Raw genomic sequence first — 27,256 nt, 5'->3', positions numbered from 1 at the left:
GTGGTACCTACTACTGCTAGTAGTGGTACCTACTACTACTAGGACTACTACTAGTAGTGGTACCTACTACTACTAGTAGTGGTACCTACTACTGCTAGTAGTGGTACCTACTACTGCTAGTAGTGGTACCTACTACTACTAGGACTACTACTAGTAGTGGTACCTACTACTACTAGTAGTGGTACCTACTACTGCTAGTAGTGGTACCTACTACTACTAGGACTACTACTAGTAGTGGTACCTACTACTACTAGTAGTGGTACCTACTACTACTAGTAGTAGTACCTACTACCACTAGGACTACTACTAGTAGTGGTACCTACTACTACTAGTGGTGGTACCTACTACTGCTAGTAGTGGTACCTACTACTACTAGGACTACTACTAGTAGTGGTACCTACTACTACTAGGACTACTACTAGTAGTGGTACCTACTACTACTAGGACTACTACTAGTAGTGGTACCTACTACTAGAACTACTACTAGTAGTGGTACCTACTACTACTACTACTAGGAGTACTACTAGTAGTAGGTTCTGTACCACGTTACGATCCACCATATAGTAGGCGATGGTTAACCTTATGCAAACTCCAACCAAATGCGCTGGTGAGTATTTAAGTTACTCTTTTTTTTCATGTCATTTTTAAAAGTTACTATTTTCAATAATAAATTGCTATCATGCATTTATCATGTGTACATATCATTATTAAGGTCATTGCCCTCATATATCGCTCATAGTTAAACAAAAAATGCGCTGTCGAGAACGCATCCCCATTTGGAACCATGTTTTCGTGACCTGCTATAATGCTGTTTCGTACCGCGCTGCGTTTACCAAGAACGCAACCTGAGCACTCTACGAGGTATGCCTGCGTAACATTATTGTCATTATCAAGCGCAGCACCATCGTACGTCGCGTACGCATAGCGGGGGAGCAGCTGGCGCGACTGCAGAGCGATGGTGCACAGGTAGCCGGCGCCATTTACATCTTTGCGTCACTTTATTGAGCGACTGTGCTATTTTTGTTGTCTTGGTGTGGTCTGGGACTGTTGTTGTTTTGCTGCCTTGCCTCAAGCGTGTGTTTAGTATCGAAACATCGGCAGGAACATATGTACTTATGCAATTTCTACTCATATACGTTTTTTATATATATTCACATTTTCTCTATTTCGCACACCTATCTGTGTTTGTGTATTGTGTTTGTTGGTGCAACTTGCCGAGCCCGTGCCCCATACCGGACATCTGTAAAAAAGAGCTTTATAGCTTAATAAAGATTTTGATTCGAATCTCCCGGCGTGGGCTCTGTCCACTCAGCCGCATGAACGCGTTCACTAATAGTTATTCTACATTCGGCAGGTTTGCGTATGTATGGGGTAGATGCGATTAACTATCACCTCTTCCATCCGAGATGTCCGACCACCGTGGAAGGGTGGGCGTTTCCAATACCAGTTTGTGTGGCGAAACGCCGCGTCTCATGCGCGTCAGTCTCACCCCCGATGAGGGATATCGGTAAAGCGTAGCCCCTTCGTAAATGTTGTCACCTGCCCGCGGGTCTGGCCGCGGTTAGGAATCGTCGGCGCGTTTAAAGTCTTCCGACACGACCGCCAGCGATCGCGCCCTGTGCTATCGCCCAGGGGATGAGACCGCCCCTCCCTCTCAGATCGCCTCGAGAAGCTTCAGCATTTGCCGCCGTCAGCCACGGTCTATCCGCTGCTGGATGCGGAGGCCACCATTGCTCGTACTGCCTCTCCACGAGCCTCCCCCTTCCAATTCTAACTACAGTCTGTGTTCTCCTATAACGTGGCGGCGGTAGTTGTAGTTCCATTCCTGAAGAACACTGCGTTATGGAAAAATGGCGTTATAATAAATAATATCAAATATAGGGGGGTGAAGCACAGTCCGCGATAACGGGAGATGCGCAACCAGGTCAAACGAAGACCGAGGCACGTGGGTAGCAACTAGAAGCATCCAGCAGCATCCCAATGCCTTGTGTGACGCTACACCCAGGCAGCCGCACGACCGCTTATTCCTACTCACGCGACGTAGTTCTGTTCGCTCAATCTTGTTATATACAATTTGCATCCACGTTATAAAGATTTTGTTCCGTAATAGATTCATCGCGTTATGAAAACATGCAGCGTTATAGGAGAACAAACGGTTTTGTTTTTTACCAGGTAAGGCTCATTCAATACTGAGCTACATAGCTGTTTATCAGATGCAACCTGGCCACAAATGATAGTTGAATAAAGTGACATATCATCACATAGAAATTTCAACCAGCAGCTAAATACTCTGAATGATTGACGTTGATTCTGAATGTGCAGGGAAAAAACCGGAGGACCCAGAGAAAAATCCACGCAACCACGGGGGGAGAGAGAGAGACACGCAAACTCCAAATATACAACAGGCGTCAGTCAGGATCGAACCCACGACCTCCTGCAGGCGACGTAGTTCACGTCTCCTAGCCACCGGAACCACGACGCGCACTGCCCAATCCCACCCCAATGCTGCATACTCCCCTGACCGTCCCGTGTGATGGGCTCTCAAGACCTGAGTGCATCCTTGCACCCGCGTGCTCCTCTTCCTCCTGTCTCAGCACGCCTCTCTCTCCACACCACTCTGCATCCCTTTGCAGTGCTTGCAGTTCTTGTGGGAGGAAGCAGCAGCAACAAGACAAGGTGCCTATCCAGGATGGGTTCATCACCACAGACCCTGAAGGGAGGGTTACCACCTGTCCTTGGGTTTTCACAGAATCAGCCTCTTGTTGAGTGAGGCCATTGTTTCCCATCCGACCAAATCTGTCAAGTCGTGCCAGGACATTCAAGATGAAAGTGAAGATGTCATATCGGTCAAAGATGTAGATGCCACAACTACCCACCCTCCACAAGATCCTGAAGCTGCCCTGACAGCCTCATCACACAGAGACCCACAGACGCACACAGAGATCCACAGACTTACAGACCTACAGCTCTTCCCTGACAGTGTCCCGCCATCTGCTGTGAGGTCTTCTCTTCCCATGCCGGATTCAGGTTGCCAGTTGGGTCATAATAATGATCATAATATGAACCATGATGCAGCAGCGCAACGGTAGCACGCTGCGATGAAAAAAAAAAACAACGACCCGAGCCCGATACCCACCCATGGCCAACAACACCAGTGACGATTATCTGAACCGGTCCTGGGCCTCCGTCAAGGTGGACTCAGCCTCAAATGAGTACCCAGGCTGGTGTGTAAGCATCCGCCACTGAGGAAACAAAGGCAGTCGGGCGTGGTTTTAGACACCCACCCCCTTCATGTGCCAATTCCGGCCTTCATAGGTGCTGCTACTCGCTACTAACAGCATTTACCCTAACAGGCTGTTGAGGGTATACGGGGGATATCTATGAGACCTTTATGCCAGCATAAAAAATGATGAAAAATAAGAATAGGTTAAATTTTAACTTAAAGCTTTCGTGAATGCAGGAATTAATATTCATTGGGTCTTTCGGTAAAGTAACGTAGATAGGTTCAAGGAAAACAAACAAAAAACTACGACGTTTCGATTGTAACACAAGCGGTCGTCATCAGGAAAAGGGGGGTTAGTTAGGAGAAAAACCCACCACCGCCGCAGTCGCTACCCACCACTTACTTTAACATTGGCTGCTGACGTTTGGGCTACGCCCATTTCAAATCTTTATAAACAGTTTGTCTTTCGAAGCTAACACCCCTTTTGCTGATGACGACTGCTTGTGTTGCGATTGAAACGTCGTAGTTTTTTTGCTATTTGTGTTGTTATTTTCTTTGAACCTATCTATGTGACTTTACCGAAAGATCCAAAAAGTATAAGAATAGGTGTTACCCTTTTTGGAAATAAAATAGGTGTTACGATTGTCAAGTCTGCATTAACCACGCATACTTGTGGCAAAACACGCAAACACACATGCTCTGAAAATGATACACGCATTGTCCTTGAAACTAATTGGCCTACACCAGAGATAGCCTTCTTTGTGGCCTAGTTTCTACACCAATGTTATTCCAGAGAATGCCAAAAGGCGAACAATACAAAGACACGTATCAGAACACATACAGCTCGGTTGAGCATTTATATCTATGGGACCTTTTTGCCAGTATCAAAAATGATGAAAAATAAGAAGAGCATGTTTGTTTGCATGTTTTGCCGCAAGTACGTGTCGCGAATGCAGACTTGACACCTATAGGTGTATCTATTTGGTATTTGAACATCTTAACACAACTCATGTTCTACTGCCAGGAAGGGTAAAATTGCAATTAAATTTTTTTTCATCATATACCCGTGGGGGGATCTTTGCCTTTAGTATCGTGACATCTTCTGTGATGCATCCCAGGTTATTTGGAACCCCTAAAGTTGTGAATGGGAGCCGCGGTCTCCATGCCGATCGCCGCCCGGTTTTTCGTTTCCCCTCCCATGGGTCAGCGCCGTCACAGCAGATCCCGCAGCAGCCTGGGGCTGTCCACCCAGCCCAGCGCCAGCGGCTCGGACGCCGGCAGCAGGAGGCACAGGAAGCGGCGCCCGGTTCGCCGGTCCAGCGGGTAGATGGCGGCAGGTGGCGGGCGGCTGCCCGTCTCCACGTAGCGGCACAGCGCCGCGTAGTGCCGCGGGTGGTCCCGGCGCAGGCACACCCCTCGCTCCCGCAGCTCCCGCTGAATGGATGTGAGCGCCAGCTCCCGGGAGCGACGGCCCTCCGCACCGGGGCGCTCCCCGTCGCCGGCACCGGCCGGCGGCGTCAGGATGAGCGTGTCGGACGCCGAGGCGGCTGCGGCGGAGGAGGGGGACGACAGAGGAGGCAGCGCCGGTGGGGTCGTAGCCGGAGCCAGCCGGATCTTGGCGAGGCGGCGGGCGGTGAGCGGCCCGGCGGGCGCCGAGACGCTCACGCTGAGCACGAAGCGCGAGTCCGGGTCATACTCGGAGCCAGCAGTCTGCAGCTCTACAAGCGGGGGGGGGGGGGGGGGGGGCAGGGGTGCATGCCGTGAGGCACATGGCCTCCTTCCGTGAAGAGGTCGGTGCTCATACCGAGGCTTGGTAGCGGAGTCGTCGCACCATAAAGGCAAGTGCGCTAACAGCTGCACGACGATAAAACTAAACTATTTTGCATTTTACCAGGTAAGGCCCGCTGAGCTATATAGCTCCTTTATAGCAGCCAAATGCTGTCAACGCATGTTTATACGGACCCATAAAGACCCACACTCAGAGACCCATAGACAAATACAGATCCACAGCGACACATACTTATAGAGACCCACAGAGATCCAGGGACTCGTATTGAACCACAGAAACCCAGAGAACAATACCCATTGTTCTGCCTCACGGCAGGAGTTTTGCCTCACGGCAGATGGGGGGGGGGCGTATGTACACAGGAATTTCCTGTTATTGATGCTGGTTTTGGTCACGTGACCAGGAAGTTGCGAATTAAGATCCCCGCTTAACCACGCGGGCGTCGGCCATTACGCACATGATTCAAGATGGTGGCACACATCGCGTCCCAGTGAAGCCAGCCGCAGTTGTCCATCGTGGGACTTTGAGAAGCATTGTCTGTAAGTTTGTTTATGTTCTTATAATAGTGGCAATGCTGTTGTAATGTTGGAATGACCGTTATAGTGATGTAAATGCCTTTATGGTGCTGTTAAGTTGTTGTGGTAAATACGAGGCCTAGTTAGTAACGAAGCTTGAAACTTTCCTTATTGTGGATGTTACTTGTGATTTAGTAGGTCGAGTCAGACTTATGCCCAGGTGGCTATGTTGCGATCCTGAGAGCAAAGATGACGAAGTATCTCATCCACAGTTTAGTGTTATGTGTAATGCTGTACATTTGGGGTGCAGTGTGCTGAATACACGATGTGCCTTTATGCAACGCAGCGGCTTGTGCTCGTGTGTAGTTGTTCAGTAGTAGTGTGGGGGCCTGGTCCATCCAGGGTCTATTGCTGGGAAACATGTTATCTGGGACAATGTTCTGGTGCTGTGGTGTTCATTGTGTTGGTGTTTCCGGGTTATAACAGATGCTGTATCTGTGTTTTCTCACCAGTTTTACCTCGTTAAACTCAATAAATGACGTTTGGAGTCAGACGTTCATCCTGGCTCCGAGGGTTTATTGAACGCGAGATTAACTACTCAGCACAGCGAGGCCGAGACACCCATCGAGACCCATACGAAAACTAAACTATATTTATTTTACCAAGTAAGGTCCACTGAGCTATGTAGCTCTTTTTCTATAAGCGACCTGGCCACAAATGATACCACAACAAAGTGGATTACCATCACGAGGAAATGTATAGTAGCCGAATACTCTAAACGTATGACGTTAATTCTAAATGTGAAGGGGGAAAAACAGGAGGGCCCGGAGAAAAATCCACGGGGAGAGAGAGATGCAAACTCCAAATATAGAGGTGTCATCAGGGTCGAGATCCAACCCACGAACTCCTCCATACCAGGCAATGGAGGAAACACATCAACCACCGCGGCGCCCCACAGCAGGGCCCTCACAGCTCCGTTGCAGCAAATAACCCGACCCTTAACGAATCCTTGGTGAATAAAACTGAACCAAGGGCAGCAAAATGAATGTAGCGTGAGGTGCAGCACCCGCACAGGTGGAGGGAGAGAGCCGCGGACTCCGATTTGCCTTGAGGCGTGGGGCCTGAATGACCCGGTCACCCGGGAGACCCTCGTAGGCACCACAAGGGGCTACGGTGGCTAGGAGATCTTATCCTGACGTCACTTATATGGTATCTTAACCAAGGCGCTTTACAGAGAATTAAGAACGGTACAACATGTGTGTGTATGAATGTAATCGTCGAGATGTGTGTCTTAGGTCACCAAAAATACACTTGAGGAATTGTGAGCGGCTCCCAGCAGCTGCCTGGTTTACAGGTGTCCCTCACTGCATCGCTGCAAATGTCAGTCAGATTCATTCAGGTTTGTGTTCATGGTGTCCTGTCCAGTTTCCACAGTCAGGGAGCGATGCTGCTGCTGTGCGTGATCCCTGTCGAGTAATCTCCAGGTTAATATTTCAGAATTGCGGATGTAGTTTTGGCTCGGTACCAGTTCCACTGTTGGTGTGGATTTAACTATGGGAGGAGGAAACCAGAGAGACCAGAGGAAATCCAGGCAGAACAGAGGGAGAGAACACACAACCTGCACTCTCTCTGTAGAACAGGGGGAGAGAACCACCAACCTCCACTCCCTCTCTCTCTCTGTAGAACAGGGGGACAAAACACACAACCTGCACTCTCTCTGTGTGTAGAACAGGGGGAGAGAACACACAACCTGCACTCGCTCTCTCTGTGTAGAACAGGGGGAGAAACCACACAGCCTCCACTCACTCTCTCTGTAGAACAGGGGGAGAGAACACACAACCTACACACTGAATAACAACCGCCATTTGCCATTCAGCGGTGGTTACGTCATCACGGCGTGTGGGCCAGGTTGGGTGCACTTTGAGGCCACTTGAAGTGTCGAAGGCCCACTGGCAGGATGTTATGGCACAGACCCAGGTGCCATCGGTTGACTCACTGAGGCGACTGGCAGAAGCATCACCTGTGTCCTGTACTGTATCAACTTGGTGTTTTTTGCTGCCCGGCGCTCCGCTCGTTGTTGTGAGCGTTGCTCCTCTGGCATCTGCCTCCAACTGCCCAGTAGCGTCCTTCACGAGCCTCCTTCAGAGAGGCCGATCCTGACACTGCTGACAGCAGTCACCAGTAAGCCCACTCAGCTCCATACCCTCCTCTACCATATCAGTCCATCTTTTCTCTAGCACTTAGAAGGGAGGGTATGACTATGACCAAGAAAACCAGAAGCTTCATGTGGTGGGATAGACCAAGTAGTTTCTACACAGCGTTACGTAGCTGGAGTGGCATCTGGAGTGGCATCTTACAGATGACAAGACTATAGTCAGTGGGAAGATGAGCTCCACGGAAGGTGCTGGTGTCAAGGACATGGGCCCGCATCCGCTGTTCCATCACTATATAGTGCAGAAGACGTTCTTGCTCTGACCCGGTGTGCATCCATGATGCTGTGGGGATGCGCGGATACCGGAATGTGTTGGTAATGACAAGCCCATGGGCTGCACAGAAGTCGAACAGCCTCTTACTGTTATTATTGAGCTGATCAGGCCCATGCCTTCCAATCATTCTAGCCAGGGGCGCAACGACTATTTCAAGGGAGGTATGCAAGATACGCCTGTAGACCCCCCTCCTTTCTCCCGATTTACTTTTACTGAAATAGCTACAGATAATATAACCCATCTACAATAATATGTGGGCTATAACTCTATATATACAGTAGTCCCTCGGTTAACAGTGACATCAGTTAACGGTTTGTCTGTTAACGTTTCGCCTCCCATAGGAGCCCATGGTTTCGATTTAATGTTAAGATGTTGATTAATGGTATGTTAACGTTATGAAGGCGGGTACCAATTTAGACCAGCACTCATAAGTGGGGCTGAGCCATCGCATCAGCCAATCAGCGATGTCTATTTATGAGTGATGAGACCTCGACTGGGTTTTTTACAATATAACTGTAACGTTTTTTTGTTTTGTCAGTGGAAACAGCTCTATTGCAGACAACTTATGAGTGAATTATATTCACAGTTATTTCGGTTTACAGTAGTTTTCGTGGAACAGATTAAAAACATTACCCGAGGGACTACTTTATTATTTGAGTTGCACTGTGTATTGGGTTTAGATTAGAGGAAGACAGTCTCACAGTGACAGTATTCGTCAAATATTAAAATACTTACAATTATCATGCGTCTTGCTTTCATGTGCATGTAAGTTAGCAAAACACCCTTGTCTTCAGTAACACACACCAGTAGCGCTTACTATATTTTACGCTGTGTGTATATTTCTGAAATATATTTTTTTCATTTGTAACAATGTTTTTGGCAGGTTATGGTTAATTGTTGGAATATTTTATTGTGAATCATTTTTCTCAACATTTTGAACTTGTTTATCTGTTGATTCGGGGCCCCTATGTGTCTCATTACGCTGCATACCCCCCCAACCCCCCTAGGTTGCATCCCTGACTCTAGCTCAGGTGCCTGCATCATGACCCACTCGAACATTAAAGTCAGCCAATAGGATGACTCTATCCCCCACTTTTGCGAGCACTTGGGACAGGTCAAAGAAGGCATCTGACTCATCAGCCTTTCATCCCTCCACTGATGTCCATCTTGGGTGGGGGCATAAGTAACTACCTCCACCATTCTTTGATTCTGGTTTATTGGGAGGCAAGTCCACAGTAGCTTAGGGCTTACAGTTTCCCACACCTCTTTCACCACACTCCCACACCTCATTCATTATTTTGTTCAGAAGAAGAGCCACTCCCTGTTGTTTAGCAGTGTCCGCCTCCCAGGAGTGGACTCTTTACCCATCATGGTGGCAGGAGCCAGAGACAGTCCACTGTACCTCCTGAATGTCAGAGATCCAGGTGGTACCAGTCCGGCTCCCGACAAGGGAGTGGCAGCCTCTCCTCTTTAGTGAGCATTAGAACATTCCACATGGTGACTCACAGTGGCTTTTTGCCATTTCTGGAGGAACTCCGAGGGTACGGGCTCAGTCTCCTGGCTCCGCCAAATGGGGTTTGGCCAGTAGACGTCATAGACGCCTGTCCCCCTGGGGCCTCCGGCATAAGTTTAGTTAGACTTTTTCCACGTAGTTTAGTGGTAATTAAACTGAAGGTGGAGGGGTTACCATCCCCTCACACCTGTCCAGAGCCCCCCATGGCCCCTATGGTGGCTACAAGTGCCATGAAATTAGCCTTCCCTCCTCGTGGCATTGCTCACCACAGCATTATATTCCGGCACCTCCGAAGAGGTAGCGTGTTGTGTTGCCGGAGTCTATAGAACAGGGTGTGAGAGAACGTTGCAGTCGCAGAGTGCCCAAATCAACGATGCCACCCGCCCGCTTGCTTTCACTTCCGCTCACCATGCACGTAGTCGCCAAGCCGCCGCGCATGGGCCTGGATCTCGCGCAGAGAGAGGTAGGCGGGCGACACCAGGAGGCCGTCCAGGCCGTGCCGCAGGAACGCTGACGCTGACGCCGGACCCGGGAAGCCCAGAAAGAGGCAGCCACGCCCCCGGGACAGGTACCCAACCCGCGCCGCCCTCGACAGCACGCGGCGCGACTCGGCGTCGGTGCGGCACAACCGCAGCACGCGACGGCAGAGCGAGGTGGGCGCCGGCGCCGGTGCAACTGCCTCGGAGAGGCGCCGGTGCCGCAATCGGCTGGCGGGGGACGCCGGGAATGCTCGGCCAGTTCCGTCCACCGGTCTCTCCTCTCTGTACTCCTCCGTATCCTCCTCTTCCCCGGCTTCATTCTCCCGGCCACTGGCACCGCCGCCATCATCGCTGTCAATGAGGCTGTGGAGCTGCTGGGCGAAGCGGTCAGACTGCGCGCTGGACTCGTCGGAGAGTCGCGGCGAGGAGTGCACCGCAATGTCAGTGAGGATCTCGTCGAGCTCCTGGCTGGCAACAGGCGATGCCGGCGACACCGTCTTGTGCAGCGCCAGGCTGCCGAAGCCCAAGTAATCGGTGGCACCACCGCCGACGCCGGCGCCGTCGCCTCCACGCAGCTCCTCCATCGACCGGCTGCCGCCACCACCACCCACTGGCGAGAGCTCGTTGTCGGTGATAGTAATGGATGGTGCAAGGCGCCAGCCGGGCCCGCTCGCCTTGCTGAAGATGGCGCTCTCGGAGAGCGAGAGGGCAGCGTAGCGGCGAGGCGATCGTGACAGCTGCACCACGGGGATGCGGTCAGAGCGCGGCGGTGCCGAGCGTGGTGGTGGAGTCGGAGTCGGAGTCGGCCGACCCTCACGGCTGCGAGTGCCATCACCACGCCGGCGCTCCGCCAAGCACGCGTAGAGGTTATCCAGCGACCGGGAGAATGTCCAGAATGATGAGCCTCGAGTGGGGGGCGCTGGAGGACTCGGCGTCGGCACCAGCGCCGTGTCAGACGTGCGTCGGCCCTCCAGGTATGCCGGCGTCGGCAAGAGGTGGCACGACGGCACGTAGCCAGCGCTCGCTGGGATGTGCGGCTCGGAGCGGCTGTGCGCCCAGTTCACCGGCTGCTCCCGGCGTGCCGGCGACGACCGGTAGCGTGTGGAGTCCAGCGGGTGGAGGTCGATCCTCTGCCGCACATGCGATGGTGCCCCGGTCAAGCTGGAGGCCGACGTGGCGAGCCGGCGATCGGACGGGTGGAGCGGTGTCCCCGTCGACCGGAACGTGAACGTCGCCGCCGGTGCCCTCCGGCCAGGCTCGTGCACCGAGAGCGTCGCGTCCGGCAGGCCACGCCGGGGCGTCCATGTTGGTGATGGTGTCGTGGCAGTAGACGGCTCCCGGCGCCAGTCACCGCGCCGGCGATCGGAGCCCGCTTCCCGAGGGATGAGTGGGATGGGCACATGGTGGTAGGGCCGCTCGTGCCGCGTCTGGTACTTGCTGGGGTGGATGTCGTAGAGCTGGCTCTTGGTGGCCAGTGAGCCGGTGCTGCGACTCACCGCCTCACGCGCCCGCTCCTCCGCCGCCCGGCGCAGCGGCGTCAGATACTGCACCGGCGCCCGCGAGTGGCGCCACTCGGCGAGCGGCCCCGGCGCCATTGGCGGCGGTGGCCACGGCGCCGGAGGTCCGGGCTGGCGCGACACAAACCTCGGCATCAGCAGCTCGGGGCTGGACGCGCACAGCGGGCCCGGCGTGATCCAGGGGGGCCGGCGTGGTAACGGCGGCTTGGGTTGGGGGCGCGCCGGTGCTGGCGCCAGCTGCCGACCGGCGGCACTCTCAGACATAGCGGCCGCCGCGGAGCCGGGGCATCGCTTGCGGTGCGAGGGTGTCGGCGGCTCGGAGGCCCAGGGGGCGAGGGTGCCGGGCCAAGCGCCGGGGCGAGCGCCGCCGGGGGACCCGCGGGGGCGACGCAGGGCGGAGGCGATGAGGTCGGGCGTGTCGGAGCGCGTCATGGTCCGGGGTTGCACCCCGAGCTGCCCTCGCGGGGCCTGTGGTGGGATGGGGGGGTGAGGGGGGCCGGTGCAGTGACCGCGGTCGATTTGTCGGCGTGTGTATTTGAATGGGGGTAGCAGAGAGTTAATTGGTAAACACGTGCGAGTGGTTGGCGAGTTTGTCAGGAAACGCTGTGACTTCTGAGGTCTGACATCTGCTCTTTGGTTGCCTGCCTCACCAATCCGCCCTCAACCCACGCTGCCCTCGCAACGCGTTCTCTTCCTCAAATCTCCCAAGTTGCTTATGCTATCCTCCCCTCAGCCCTGCACACGCGCGCGCATCCCACATGGTGGAAACTCAGCACCGCTGTAAGGCTGGGCTCGTGCGGGCAGGGTAGGTTTTCTAGCGTGGCAGCGCTAATCGCTGTGTCACCGCTCCTCCCGTGAACGTGACAAGATACCACGGCCTTCATGGGGTTCCGACTCTCGCAGCCCTCAGAAATCAATAGTTGTCCTGTAACCCTCCTGACTAAGGGCTGTCATGCAGAGATGCGGGCAAGTGGTTCAAACTAAAACATATATATTAATTAAACCAAATACTCGTTTTATTTTTACCAGGTAAGGGCCCGCTGAACTGGCCACAGATGATAGCTCAACGAAGTGGCTTATCATCATCATGTGAATATTCATAGCAGTAGCCAAATAACTCTGAACGCGTAGCGTTGATGATAAATGTGGAAAGGGAAAAACCCAGAAGACCCAGAGAAAATCAACACAACCATGGGGAGAGACACCGCAAACTCCAAATATACAGCAGGCATCAGGGTCTGTATCGAATCCACGACCGCCATCGCGGTGCCTCCAAGGCAAAGATGCAGTCTTGAAATTACAGGTGACCCCTGACTTACAACGGCTGGACTTGCGACCCCCCGCTTTGATGACGTTTCTTATAGTATGTAAGACCCCCACAGTAACGACCAAAACTTGTATCTATGATCGCCTAATGACTGCTACTGACGCCGAGTCGATTGGTGACGAGTCTGCGCATTCCATGCATATCATGCGCAGACTCGTCTGATGGCGCTGCTTTGCTCTTCCGCCGTATTCGTATATACAGTAGAGCCCATCAGTCTGCAGGTGTGCCCAGAGCGAACGAATCTCTTTCACAACGCTCTTCACTTTTTTTGTCTATTTTCTTCCAATTTTTCAAATATTAACTTTTCGCTATGTCTGAGAAGAGGAAATATGATGCACGTACAGAAAAGTACTTAAGAATGTTCAAATGTTTGTTTTTACGTTTGTAAAATGTTATGTTAAGTTCCAATAAATGTTTGTAAAGGTTATTTTCATTTATTTTCGTGGTCAATTTTTGCATTTTAATGTTTTTTAATGGGTTTTCAGGAACGGAACCCCAATTTATAACATTGCGGGCGTCGTCCAGGAACCAATTATGTCGTAGGTAGGGGGGTCGCCTGTACTCACAGCATTTGTTATGTAATGTATATATGTTGAACTTTTTTCGCACCATACGTAGCCAACCATGCTAATGTACGTATGGAAACCAACTTCTTTCGCACCATACGTCGCCAACCGTGCTAATGTATGTATGTTGAACTACTTTCGCACCGTACATAGCCAACCGTGCTAATGTATCCATAATGGAGGGGTTTATTTTGGTTAGATAACGTAAATATAAATGTGCCGTTAAACCCGCCACCACCTGACACAGATAATTAGTAAGATTTGTCACGTAAACAAAACGTGGCAATTAGTTATTAGTTCAGCACACCAGTTGTGTGTTGGAGAGTGAACCGACTACAACATTTACAATTCGAGTACCGTGACGTTTCGCCCGGTAATTACAACAACCAGCATCATCAGGCGATAGTCATAATTGCGGAGAAATCCTCCTCCTGTTTCGATCTTAAATAGGTAATAAATGTGATGTCATAAGTTGTGAGCCAATCAGGTGTGAAGACCAGAGGGGCGGGGTGCTAATGTATTCATATAAATTACAATGGATATATATGTTATTGGTTGGGTTAGTCAGAGTTAATCAGCATACATAATGTACATTATATACATTATGTATTTACATTATGTATGTACATGTTTTTGGTCCCCAAAAAATCTCAAAACCTGTTATTGACTGCCCACAGTTAATCACCAGCGACGTACCTGTGTATGCATGCAGTTAGACAGTGTATCACTTGATAGTACACTTCCAAGCTGCACGAAGCCTATAGCCCAAACAAAGAAAACCCTCGATTAAGCACTGGAAAACCCGTCACGGCCTCACTGGATAACAAATATTTAAAATATAGCGGGAGGCTCAGCGGTAAGCTGAGGGGAACAAATGGAACGCTGGAGAGTATCCGCGATGCATAAGAGTTGATGTGTTGTTGAGGCGATGTCGTTACATGATGTGCAGACGCAGAGCGCAGGTATTGGGAAGTTATTGCATGGTACGTGCCCGTTCATGGCCACCAACACCCCAGTCCTGGGCCTCCTCCCTTAAGTCGACTCAGCCTCAATGAGTACCTGGTGCGGTGTGTGAACGTCGCCACAAGGAAGACAAAGGCGGCCGGGCGTGGTGTTGGCCACCCATCCCCCTCGTGCGCCGTGCCGGCCTTCATAGGTGCTGCTTGCTAACAGTACTTGCCCCAACTGTCTATGACAGACTATACGGGGGACCTGTGTCTTCCAACAACACTGCACATTGAGCTGCAGGCTCTGAAAGCTTTTAGAGAGGAGACCTTAGTAGCCCCGTGATTAAGCTAAAGAATGTACTCCTCCAAAGTGCAGAACTCGAGAACTAGAAGCCAATTTTATAACAATAGACAATCCAGCGTAATTTTTGACCTAGTCTTCCACGCCGGCCAAACGTCTTGAAAAAGCCGTGGGAATACCCACGGCTTGACCCACCAGGCGCAACCTGCCGATTAGAAAACTCAACTGTTCATGTTTGACCAGGTGTAAGGTCCACTGAGCTATATAGCTCTTTGTTTAGAAGCGACCTGGCTATCACAAATTATAGCTCGACGAAGTGGCTTATCATCATCACGTGGACATTCATAAGAGTAGGTGAATCATCGAAACGCGTGACAGTGATTCTAAATGTGGAGGGAAAACCGGAGGGCCGGGATAAAAATTCACGCTACTACAGGGGAGGAGATACGCAAACTCCAAATACACAGCTTCTCGTCAGATTCTAACCCATGACCTCCTGCATACCAGGCGAGGTAAATAACATCTCACCACATCGACGAGATTATAGAACAATGTAATTGTCATCCAGTTCAAACTATCCACTGCTGGATATAATCCATATATTTCCTAGAACGCGATGGGATGATTCCATCACTCCATCTCCATTGATGAATCGCCCCTGCAGGATCGAACCCAGGACCTCTTGCACACCATGTGAGCGAGATGACATCATCGATACTGCGGTTTGAGCAAATGTCTCAGCCCTGACGCCAACACCAGAAAGTCGAATCTAAACGAGATTTTTTTTTATTTTACCAGGTAAGGCCCACTGAGCTACATAGCTCTTTTTCAGAAGCTCGACAAAGTGGCTCATCATCAATTTGGAAATTTATAGCAGCCAAATATTCTAAACGCGTGATGTTGATTCGAAATGTGGAGGGAAAAACCGGAAGACCCAGAGAAAACACCACGTGACCACGAGGAGAGATACAAATAAACTCCAAATTTACAGCAGCCATCAGGGTCGGGAACGAACCCAAGGCCTCCAATATACCAGGCGAGGTAGTTAACATCTTGCCACCGTGGAATCAGCGGCCACAGTTGAAAGGGCCCAACGCTGATTGAGTGCAGAGTCTGGGCAATGTTTAACGCAAGATTAAAAAACCGGAGCCAGCAGAGCGTCGTGGCTCTGAGGTCGACCCGCTCAGTCGCATCGCTTCCCCAGCGCGGCCCCGTCGCTGCAGAACTGGTCAGGGGAATATTAAAATTAATAAGAGTAAAATAAAAAATAAAATAAAAATCACGACGTTTCGGAAGCAACACAAGCTTCCGTCTTCAGGTGGAACCGTCACAGCACGACTGCTGCATCAAGGGGAAGATAAAGTGCACACCAGATGAGGAGGGTTCTTGTTGAGTGTAAAAGCCAAAGTATCATGGTTAGTCCAAGGGTAATTGCTGCGAGATTTAATGAGCAACCTCTAAATATGTCTTTCATCCAAATGTATGCACCGACATCAGACAGCACAGAAGAGAATATTGAAGAATTCAATGAAACACTGGAAAGAACGTGAAGGGGACTGCCTAGGACAGATATTACGATATTTGTGTGGGACTGTAATGCAAAACATTGGGAAGGATAACACCAGATGGGAACGCGTAATTAATCCGCGAGAATTTGCTTCAAAACATGACAGAGTCGCATGCAAAACCCAGTTCACACAAAAAGACTGCAAAGCATGCACATGGAGAGCACCGGATCTGGTAATGATCGACGGACGCCGGAAAAGATCAGTTCGACTGTGCAGAACATACCGAGGAGCTGATGTGTCATCGGACCACAGCTTGGTACGATGCAACCCGCGACGAAAAATAAAATGTAATATACAGTCACTCGAGAACGAGGAGACATGAAGTGGAAATATGACGAGGAAATTTCGAGAAGGGTCATGGGGGGGGGGGCAAAATAGAACATCACCTGAGCATACAGAAAGGAATGCAGGAAGCAGTAAAAGCAGTAAAACCCTTCGGAGTGAAACCCAAAATAAAATAGAGAACTCGGGAAACCTTGGAACTAGCACAAGAAGAGAGAAAGGTAAGGCTAAAGATAAGGGAATTGGATGAGATGGCGACTAAGTACAAAAAGCTACACAATGAGGTAAGGACATCGACACTAAGAAATGTCGCGACATTGAATAGCAATGTAGTGGTATTGCAATGTAGCGACATTGCAATGTGACGACATTGCAATGTAGCGACATTGAATAGCAATGTAGTGACATTGCAATGTAGCGACACACGAGGGGGTAAGTAGCAAACACCACGCCCGGCTGCTTTTGTCTCCGCGAGGAGGCCCAAGACCGGTTCAGATAATCGCCACTCGTGTTGGCCGTGAACAGGAATCGAACTCGGATCGGGGTTGTCGTGCAGCGCGCTACCCGCTACACTACCACTACACACATACACACACACGCGTGTACACACACACAACGCGTGTACACACACATACACACGTGTACACACACACACGGGTACACAACCACACACACACATAACGCGTGTACACACACGCGTACGCACACACGCGTACGCGTACACACGCACGGGTACACACGCACGGGTACACACGCACGGGTACACACGCACGGGTACACACGCGTGTACGCACACACACGCGTGGACGCAAACACACGCGTGGACGCACACACACGCACGGACGCACACACACGGACGCACACACACACACACGCGTGTACACACACACACGGAGAGGGGTGGGTGGGAGGGGGGGCTGAAGGGGGGGGTGGAAGGGGGGGCTGAAGGGGGGAGGGGTGGAAGGGGGGGCTGAAGGGGAGGGGTGGAAGGGGGGGTGAAGGGGAGGGGGAGGAAGGGGGAGGGGGGTGAAAGGGGGAGGGGGTGAAAGGGGGAGGGGAGTGAAAGGGGGAGGGGGGTGAAAGGGGGAGGAGGAAGAATTTGGGGGAGGGGGGGAAAGGGGGGAGGGGGAAGGAGGGGGAAGGGGGGGCGTAGAAAAAAACTAAACTTTTACCAGGAAAGGCCCACTACTGAGCTGTGTAGCTCTTTTTCAAACGCCACCTGCCTTCCACAAATGATAGCCTGACGAAGTGGCCTATCGTCGTCATGTGGAAATGTATAGCAGGAGCAAAGTGCTCGAAACGCGTCAAGTCGATTGTAAACGTGGAGGGAAATCCGGAGAACGCGGAGAAAAATCCCCGCGACCACGGGGAGAGAGAGACACACAAACACCAAATACACCGCAGCAGGCGTCAGGGTCGACCTCCTGCATACCAGGCGAGGAAGTTAACATCTCCCAGCCACCTAGTTGATGATGATGATGAGAGACACGTCAACTCCAAATACACAGCAGCAGGCGTCAGGGTCGACCACCAGGCGAGGAAGTTAACATCTCCCAGCCACTGCGGCGCCCTCGACACCGGAGAGTCAGCACAGGGATCCCTCAATTCACGAACGAGCAACATTTCTTGGGAACGCAAATTGACACATCGTGAACACGTTTAACGATCAACGAAATATCCGCATTGACGACACATAACACACAACCACCACTCTCTTTCTCTCTGGAGAACAGGGGGAGAAAACATCCAGACTGAACACTCTCGCTCACCCACTCGCTCGCTCACCCGCTCGCTCACTCAATCGCTCGTTCACCCAAACGCTCTGTAGACCAGGAGGAGAACAGACTCCAATAACAATCGTCATTCGCCACTAAGTGGCAGTGACGTCACCACAGCGCTTGTGCCAGGCCAAGTGCACTTTAAGGCCACGTGAAGTGTCGAAGGCTCACTGGCAGGTGACGGGACAGACCCAGGTGCCATGGGTTGACTGAGATGACTGGCAGATGCACCACCTGTGCCCCCTACTGTGCCAACTTGCTGTGCTTTAATCTAAATTTGAAGTTTTCGTGACTGCACGGATCCATAATCGTTGGTTCTTTCGGTAATGTCACGTAGGTGACTCGTAGGTGACTTTACCGTGTGCTGTGCTTTAGCCACCTGGCACTTCGCTTATTATTGTGAACGTCGCTCCTCCGCCTCCCGTTGTTGTTGGAGGGCGACTGCCTCCAACTGCCCAGCAGCGTCCTTCACGAGCCTTCTCTGCAGAGGCCGATCTTGACACCGCTGGTGCCAGTCGTCGGAAAATCCACTCAGCTCCACATCATCCTGTACCGCATCATTCCACCTATTCTCTAGCCCATGCCGTGCCCATTTAGACCCCTTTATCCAGCCGAACAAAAGCTGTTTAGGCATGCGATCGCTTGGCATGCGGTCTCCATGACCCAGCCAATGCAGCCTTGCCTGCCGGAGGAGCTCACTGATGGGACTTTGTCCAGATCTTTCAAGCATGCGTGAGCTCCTCACACAATCCAGCCTGGATAAACCCAGGATGGATTGTAGGCAGGCCAGCTTGAATGTTTATAAAAGTCTAAGATGATTATGGCCGAGAAGAACTGAAGCTTCGTGTGGAGTGACAGGCCAGGTAGCTTCCACACAGCGTTAAGCGGCTGATGAAAAGATAATGCCGCTCGACTGATTCAGTGAGAACTCTGTTGTCAAACTGGAGCTGATCATAAGCACACTGCCCAGGTACGGAAACCTCTCCACTCCCTCCACAACTGCCCCGCTAATGGAGAGTTGAGGGGGCGGAGTGTTTGATGAAACAAAATACTCAGGCAGGTGCTTAGTTTTGGAGGGGCTGATGGTTAGGCCCCACATATTAGTAGCATGCTCCAGGTCAAGCAGAAATGCCTCCAACTCCTGCTCTGAATGAGCAGCAATCACAAGATCATCAGCATACTTAACATGGTTAACCAGGAGGGAGCCATCCCTCGACCGTTCCCGGGCATCGATCAGTCTCCCATTGTATCTGTACCAGATGGAGATTTACCCGGTACAGCCATGAAATACTTCTCGAACTAAGTGGTCGAAAAAAAACATGTTAAATAATGTAGGTGCCACACATTTACTCACCCACTCACGTTATAGAACAGGGGGAGAACATTCAGACTCCACACACTCACTCTGTAGAACAGGGGGAGGACATTCAGACTCCACTCACTCACTCTGTAGAACAGGGGGAGAACATTCAGACTCCACACACTCACTCTGTAGAACAGGGGGAAAACATTCAGACTCCACACACTCACTTTCTAGAACAGGGGGAGGACATACACACTCCACGCACTCACTCTGTAGAACAGGGGGGAAACATTCAGACTCCACACACTCACTTTGTAGAACAGGGGGAGGCCATACACACTCCACGCACTCACTCTGTAGAACAGGGGGAGAACATTCAGACTCCACACACTCACTCTGTAGAACAGGCGGAGGACATACACACTCCACACACTCACTCTGTAGAACAGGGGGAGGACATTCAGACTCCACACACTCACTCTGCAGAACAGGGGGAGGACATTCAAACTCCACACACTCACTCTGCAGAACAGGCGGAGGACATTCAGACTCCACACACTCACTTTGTAGAACAGGGGGAGAACATACAGACTCCACACACTCACTCTGTAGAACAGGGGGAGAACATACAGACTCCACACACTCACTTTGTAGAACAGGGGGAGGACATACACACTCCACGCACTCACTCTGTAGAACAGGGGGAGAACATTCAGACTCCACTCACTCTGCAGAACAGGGGGAGGACATACACACTCTACGCACTCACTCTGCAGAACAGGGGGAGAACATACAGACTCCACTCACCCACCCACCCACTCACCCACCCACTCAGATGTCATGATCAATGACATCTAGGATATTATTCTTTGTTTAATTATTATTATTGTTGTTGTATCAGGTAAGGCCCGATAAGCTACGTAGCTCTCTTTCAGAAGCCACCTGGCCACAAGTGACAGCTCAACGGAGCCATCACGTGGGGATTCATAGCGGCAGGCACTCACACACGGCGCGTTGTGTACCCACACACACGGGGCGCGTTGTGTACCCACTCACACACGGCGCGTTGTGTACTCACTCACACACGGGGCGCGTTGTGTACTCACTCACACACGGCGCGTTGTGTACCCACACGAACGGGGCGCGTTGTGTACTCACTCACACACGGAGCGCGTTGTGTACCCACACACACGGGGCGCGTTGTGTACCCACTCACACACGGCGCGTTGTGTATTCACTCACACACGGCGCGTTGTGTACCCACACACACGGGGCGCGTTGTGTACTCACACACACACGGCGCGTTGTGTACCCACACACACGGGGCGCGTTGTGTACCCACACACACGGGGCGCGTTGTGTACCCACACACACACGGGGCGTTGTGTCTCACACACACACGGCGCGTTGTGTACTCACACACACTCACACACGGGGCGTTGTGTCTCACACACTCACGGGGCGTTGTGTCTCACACACACACGGGGCGTTGTGTACTCACACACGCACGGCGGGTTGTGTACTCACACACACACACGGCGCGTTGTGTACTCACACACACACGGAGCGTTGTGTACACACACACACGGCGCGTTGTGTACTCACACACACACGCCGCGTTGTGTACTCACACACACACACGGGGCGTTGTGTACTCACACACACACGGGGCGTTGTGTACACACACACGGGGCGTTGTGTACTCACTCACACACGGCGCGTTGTGTACCCACACACGCGGGGCGTTGTGTACTCACAAACACACGGCGCGGTGTGTACACACACACACACACGGCGCGTTGTGTCTCACACACACACGGGGCGTTGTGTACCCACACACACGGGGCGTTGTGTACCCACACACACACACGGCACGTTGTGTACCCACACACACACACACGGGGCGTTGTGTACCCACACACACACGGGGTGTTGTGTACTCACTCACTCACGAGGCGTTGTGTACCCACAAACACACGGGGCGTTGTGTACTCACTCACACACGGGGCGTTGTGTACCCACACACACACGGCGCGTTGTGTACCCACACACACACGGGGCGTTGTGTACTCACACACACTCACACACGGGGCGCGTTGTGTACCCACACACGCACGGCGCGTTGTGTCTCACACACACACGGGGCGTTGTGTACTCACACACACACGGCGGGTTGTGTACTCACACACACACACGGCGCGTTGTGTACTCACACACACACGGGGCGTTGTGTACACACACACACGGCGCGTTGTGTACTCACACACACACGCCGCGTTGTGTACTCACACACACACACGGGGCGTTGTGTACTCACACACACACGGGGCGTTGTGTACACACACACACGGGGCGTTGTGTACTCACTCACACACGGCGCGTTGTGTACCCACACACGCGGGGCGTTGTGTACTCACAAACACACGGCGCGGTGTGTACACACACACACACACACGGCGCGTTGTGTCTCACACACACACGGGGCGTTGTGTACCCACACACACGGGGCGTTGTGTACCCACACACACACACGGCGCGTTGTGTACCCACACACACACACGGGGCGTTGTGTACCCACACACACACGGGGTGTTGTGTACTCACTCACTCACGAGGCGTTGTGTACCCACACACACACGGGGCGTTGTGTACTCACTCACACACGGGGCGTTGTGTACCCACACACACACACGGCGCGTTGTGTACCCACACACACACGGGGCGTTGTGTACACACACACACGGCGCGTTGTGTACCCACACGGGGCGTCGTGTACCCACACACACACGGGGCGTTGTGTACACACACACACACGGCGCGTTGTGTACCCGCACGGGGCGTTGTGTACCCACACACACGGGGCGTTGTCTCACACACACACACGGCGCGTTGTGTCTCACACACTCACGGGGCGTTGTGTCTCACACACACGGGGCGTTGTGTCTCACACACACACACGGCGCGTTGTGTCTCACACACTCACGGGGCGTTGTGTCTCACACACACGGGGCGTTGTGTCTCACACACACACACGGCGCGTTGTGTCTCACACACTCACGGGGCGTTGTGTCTCACACACACGGGGCGTTGTGTCTCACACACACACACGGCGCGTTGTGTCTCACACACACACGGCGCGTTGTGTCTCACACACTCACGGGGCGTTGTGTCTCACACACACGGGGCGTTGTGTACTCACACACACACACGGGGCGTTGTGTACCCACACACACGGCGCATTGTGTCTCACACACACGGGGCGTTGTGTCTCACACACTCACGGGGCGTTGTGTCTCACACACACACGGGGCGTTGTGTACCCACACACACACGGGGCGTTGTGTACTCACACACACACGGCGCGTTGTGTCTCACACACACACACACACGGGGCGTTGTGTCTCACACACTCACGGGGCGTTGTGTCTCACACACACACGGGGCGTTGTGTACCCACACACACACGGGGCGTTGTGTACTCACACACACACACACGGCGCGTTGTGTCTCACACACACACGGGCTTTGTGTCTCACACACTCACGGGGCGTTGTGTCTCACACACACAAGGGGCGTTGTGTACACACACACACGGGGCGTTGTGTACCCACACTCAAGGTGCGTTGTGTCTCACACACACACGGGGCGTTGTGTACTCACACACACACGGGGCGTTGTGTACTCACACACACACGGGGCGTTGTGTACCCACACACACGGGGCGTTGTGTACTCACAAACACACGGGGCGTTGTGTACCCACACACACACGGGGCGTTGTGTCTCACACACACACACGGCGCGTTGTGTACACACACACACGTGGCGTTGTGTCTCACACACACACGGGGCGTTGTGTACCCACACACACACGGGGCGTTGTGTACCCACACACACGGGGCGTTGTGTACTCACTCACACACGGGGCGCGTTGTGTACTCACTCACACACGGCGCGTTGTGTACCCACACGAACGGGGCGCGTTGTGTACTCACTCACACACGGAGCGCGTTGTGTACCCACACACACGGGGCGCGTTGTGTACCCACTCACACACGGCGCGTTGTGTATTCACTCACACACGGCGCGTTGTGTACCCACACACACGGGGCGCGTTGTGTACTCACACACACACGGCGCGTTGTGTACCCACACACACGGGGCGCGTTGTGTACCCACACACACGGGGCGCGTTGTGTACCCACACACACACGGGGCGTTGTGTCTCACACACACACGGCGCGTTGTGTACTCACACACACTCACACACGGGGCGTTGTGTCTCACACACTCACGGGGCGTTGTGTCTCACACACACACGGGGCGTTGTGTACTCACACACGCACGGCGGGTTGTGTACTCACACACACACACGGCGCGTTGTGTACTCACACACACACGGAGCGTTGTGTACACACACACACGGCGCGTTGTGTACTCACACACACACGCCGCGTTGTGTACTCACACACACACACGGGGCGTTGTGTACTCACACACACACGGGGCGTTGTGTACACACACACGGGGCGTTGTGTACTCACTCACACACGGCGCGTTGTGTACCCACACACGCGGGGCGTTGTGTACTCACAAACACACGGCGCGGTGTGTACACACACACACACACGGCGCGTTGTGTCTCACACACACACGGGGCGTTGTGTACCCACACACACGGGGCGTTGTGTACCCACACACACACACGGCACGTTGTGTACCCACACACACACACACGGGGCGTTGTGTACCCACACACACACGGGGTGTTGTGTACTCACTCACTCACGAGGCGTTGTGTACCCACACACACACGGGGCGTTGTGTACTCACTCACACACGGGGCGTTGTGTACCCACACACACACACACGGCGCGTTGTGTACCCACACACACACGGGGCGTTGTGTACTCACACACACTCACACACGGGGCGCGTTGTGTACCCACACACGCACGGCGCGTTGTGTCTCACACACACACGGGGCGTTGTGTACTCACACACACACGGCGGGTTGTGTACTCACACACACACACGGCGCGTTGTGTACTCACACACACACGGGGCGTTGTGTACACACACACACGGCGCGTTGTGTACTCACACACACACGCCGCGTTGTGTACTCACACACACACACGGGGCGTTGTGTACTCACACACACACGGGGCGTTGTGTACACACACACACGGGGCGTTGTGTACTCACTCACACACGGCGCGTTGTGTACCCACACACGCGGGGCGTTGTGTACTCACAAACACACGGCGCGGTGTGTACACACACACACACACACGGCGCGTTGTGTCTCACACACACACGGGGCGTTGTGTACCCACACACACGGGGCGTTGTGTACCCACACACACACACGGCGCGTTGTGTACCCACACACACACACGGGGCGTTGTGTACCCACACACACACGGGGTGTTGTGTACTCACTCACTCACGAGGCGTTGTGTACCCACACACACACGGGGCGTTGTGTACTCACTCACACACGGGGCGTTGTGTACCCACACACACACACGGCGCGTTGTGTACCCACACACACACGGGGCGTTGTGTACACACACACACGGCGCGTTGTGTACCCACACGGGGCGTCGTGTACCCACACACACACGGGGCGTTGTGTACACACACACACACGGCGCGTTGTGTACCCGCACGGGGCGTTGTGTACCCACACACACGGGGCGTTGTCTCACACACACACACGGCGCGTTGTGTCTCACACACTCACGGGGCGTTGTGTCTCACACACACACACGGCGCGTTGTGTCTCACACACTCACGGGGCGTTGTGTACTCACACACACACACGGGGCGTTGTGTACCCACACACACGGCGCGTTGTGTCTCACACACACGGGGCGTTGTGTCTCACACACTCACGGGGCGTTGTGTCTCACACACACACGGGGCGTTGTGTACCCACACACACACGGGGCGTTGTGTACTCACACACACACGGCGCGTTGTGTCTCACACACACACACGGGGCGTTGTGTCTCACACACTCACGGGGCGTTGTGTCTCACACACACACGGGGCGTTGTGTACCCACACACACACGGGGCGTTGTGTACTCACACACACACACACGGCGCGTTGTGTCTCACACACACACGGGCTTTGTGTCTCACACACTCACGGGGCGTTGTGTCTCACACACACAAGGGGCGTTGTGTACACACACACACGGGGCGTTGTGTACCCACACTCAAGGTGCGTTGTGTCTCACACACACACGGGGCGTTGTGTACTCACACACACACGGGGCGTTGTGTACTCACACACACACGGGGCGTTGTGTACCCACACACACGGGGCGTTGTGTACTCACAAACACACGGGGCGTTGTGTACCCACACACACACGGGGCGTTGTGTCTCACACACACACACGGCGCGTTGTGTACACACACACACGTGGCGTTGTGTCTCACACACACACGGGGCGTTGTGTACCCACACACACACGGGGCGTTGTGTACCCACGCACACGGGGCGTTGTGTACTCACACACACACACACGGGGCGTTGTGTACCCACACACACACACGGGGCGTTGTGGGTGTGGGGAGCGGTGGCGCTGCGGTTAGCGCTGCGCTCCAAACCCATCGATCCCGAGTTGGATTCCCCCAGCGACCGTTGACGGCGAATATCTGAACCGGTCCCGGGCTTCACCTAGGTCTACTCGGCCTTAAATAAGTCTCTGCTACGATCGGAATCAGAAAGACAAAGGTGGCCCGGCATGGTGTTGGCCTTCATCACTGCTCGCTGACAGCACTTCGTGTGCGCCGTGAGCGCCCCAGGGGAGCGGTGGCGCTGCGCCGCCGCGCTCCGAACGCGGCGTGCCCGAGTTGGACTCCCGCTCGCGGTGCCACCACCAGCGTCACCAAGTGAGGATCATCGTCGGAACCGCTCCTGGGGCCTCCATCATCCGAGGCCGACTTGGCCCTGAATGAGCGCCTGATGCGATGCGTTAAAACATCGCCACTGGGCGGGGGGGGGAGAGACAAAGGCGGCCGGGCGTGGTGCTGGCCGCCCACTCCCTCGTGTACCACAGTGCCGGCCTTCATTGGCGCTACTCGCTAACAGCACTTGCCCCAACAGTCTGTCAAGGCTACACGGGGGTGGGGGGGATCTTTGCCTTTGCGTAGCGCTCACCTCGCAGCCCGCTGCGTGAGCCCAACTCCGACTCCGTCACCTGCACGGGCGAGACGCAGCAGCGCCTGTGCCGATGCCTGTGCCGATGCCGACTGACGAGACGGCGACGTTAGAAGAGGCGATGACTGCGTGGAATAGACGGTGGCGACGAAGCTGGTAGTGCAATGCTCCTGTTGAATCGACGGTGGCGATGATGGTGCCGATGCGATGACGGTGATGATGGTGACGGTGGTGATGATGCCGATGCGATGACGGCGGTGATGATGATGCCGATGCGATAACGGCGGTGACTATGGTGGTGATGGTGCCGACAATGCGCACTGCTGCAGCGGAGGTGGCGGTGATGGGCTCAGCCTCCTGCACACGCGCACTGCTGCACCGCCGTGCCCCCCACCACCACCACCTCCCCTCTTCGCATCCCGCCTCTATCTCTCCCTCCCTCGTTCGCCCTCCCTCTCCCCGCTCACATTACATCCTAACCCCCCACC

At 53.5% G+C, this 27,256-nt stretch overlaps 1 protein-coding gene across 3 annotated transcripts; it reads right to left on the bottom strand.

Annotated features, from left to right (window-relative positions):
• Window positions 1-1,062: 1,062 nt before the first annotated feature.
• Window positions 1,063-27,212, bottom strand: AJM1 (apical junction component 1 homolog). Of its 3 annotated transcripts, none has more exons than XM_078881328.1 (3): window positions 26,769-27,212; window positions 9,932-11,987; window positions 1,063-4,941 (listed from the first exon to the last, which is right to left on the bottom strand). In XM_078881328.1, exons 2-3 carry the CDS (start codon window positions 11,949-11,951, stop codon window positions 4,436-4,438), a joined length of 2,526 nt encoding a protein of 841 aa, XP_078737454.1. In that variant the 5' UTR covers window positions 11,952-11,987; window positions 26,769-27,212; the 3' UTR covers window positions 1,063-4,435. The 3 variants fall into 3 exon arrangements, with proteins under 3 accessions (XP_078737454.1, XP_078737455.1, XP_078737456.1); XM_078881329.1 differs by having other exon boundaries at window positions 1,063-4,770; XM_078881330.1 differs by having other exon boundaries at window positions 4,786-4,933.
• Window positions 27,213-27,256: the final 44 nt, after the last annotated feature.

Source organism: Lampetra fluviatilis, chromosome 61, assembly GCF_964198595.1.
Source record: "Lampetra fluviatilis chromosome 61, kcLamFluv1.1, whole genome shotgun sequence".
NCBI lineage: Eukaryota > Metazoa > Chordata > Hyperoartia > Petromyzontiformes > Petromyzontidae > Lampetra > Lampetra fluviatilis.
The sequence above is the reverse complement of the archived record's forward strand: the minus strand, read 5'-3'. Positions and strand labels throughout refer to the sequence as shown.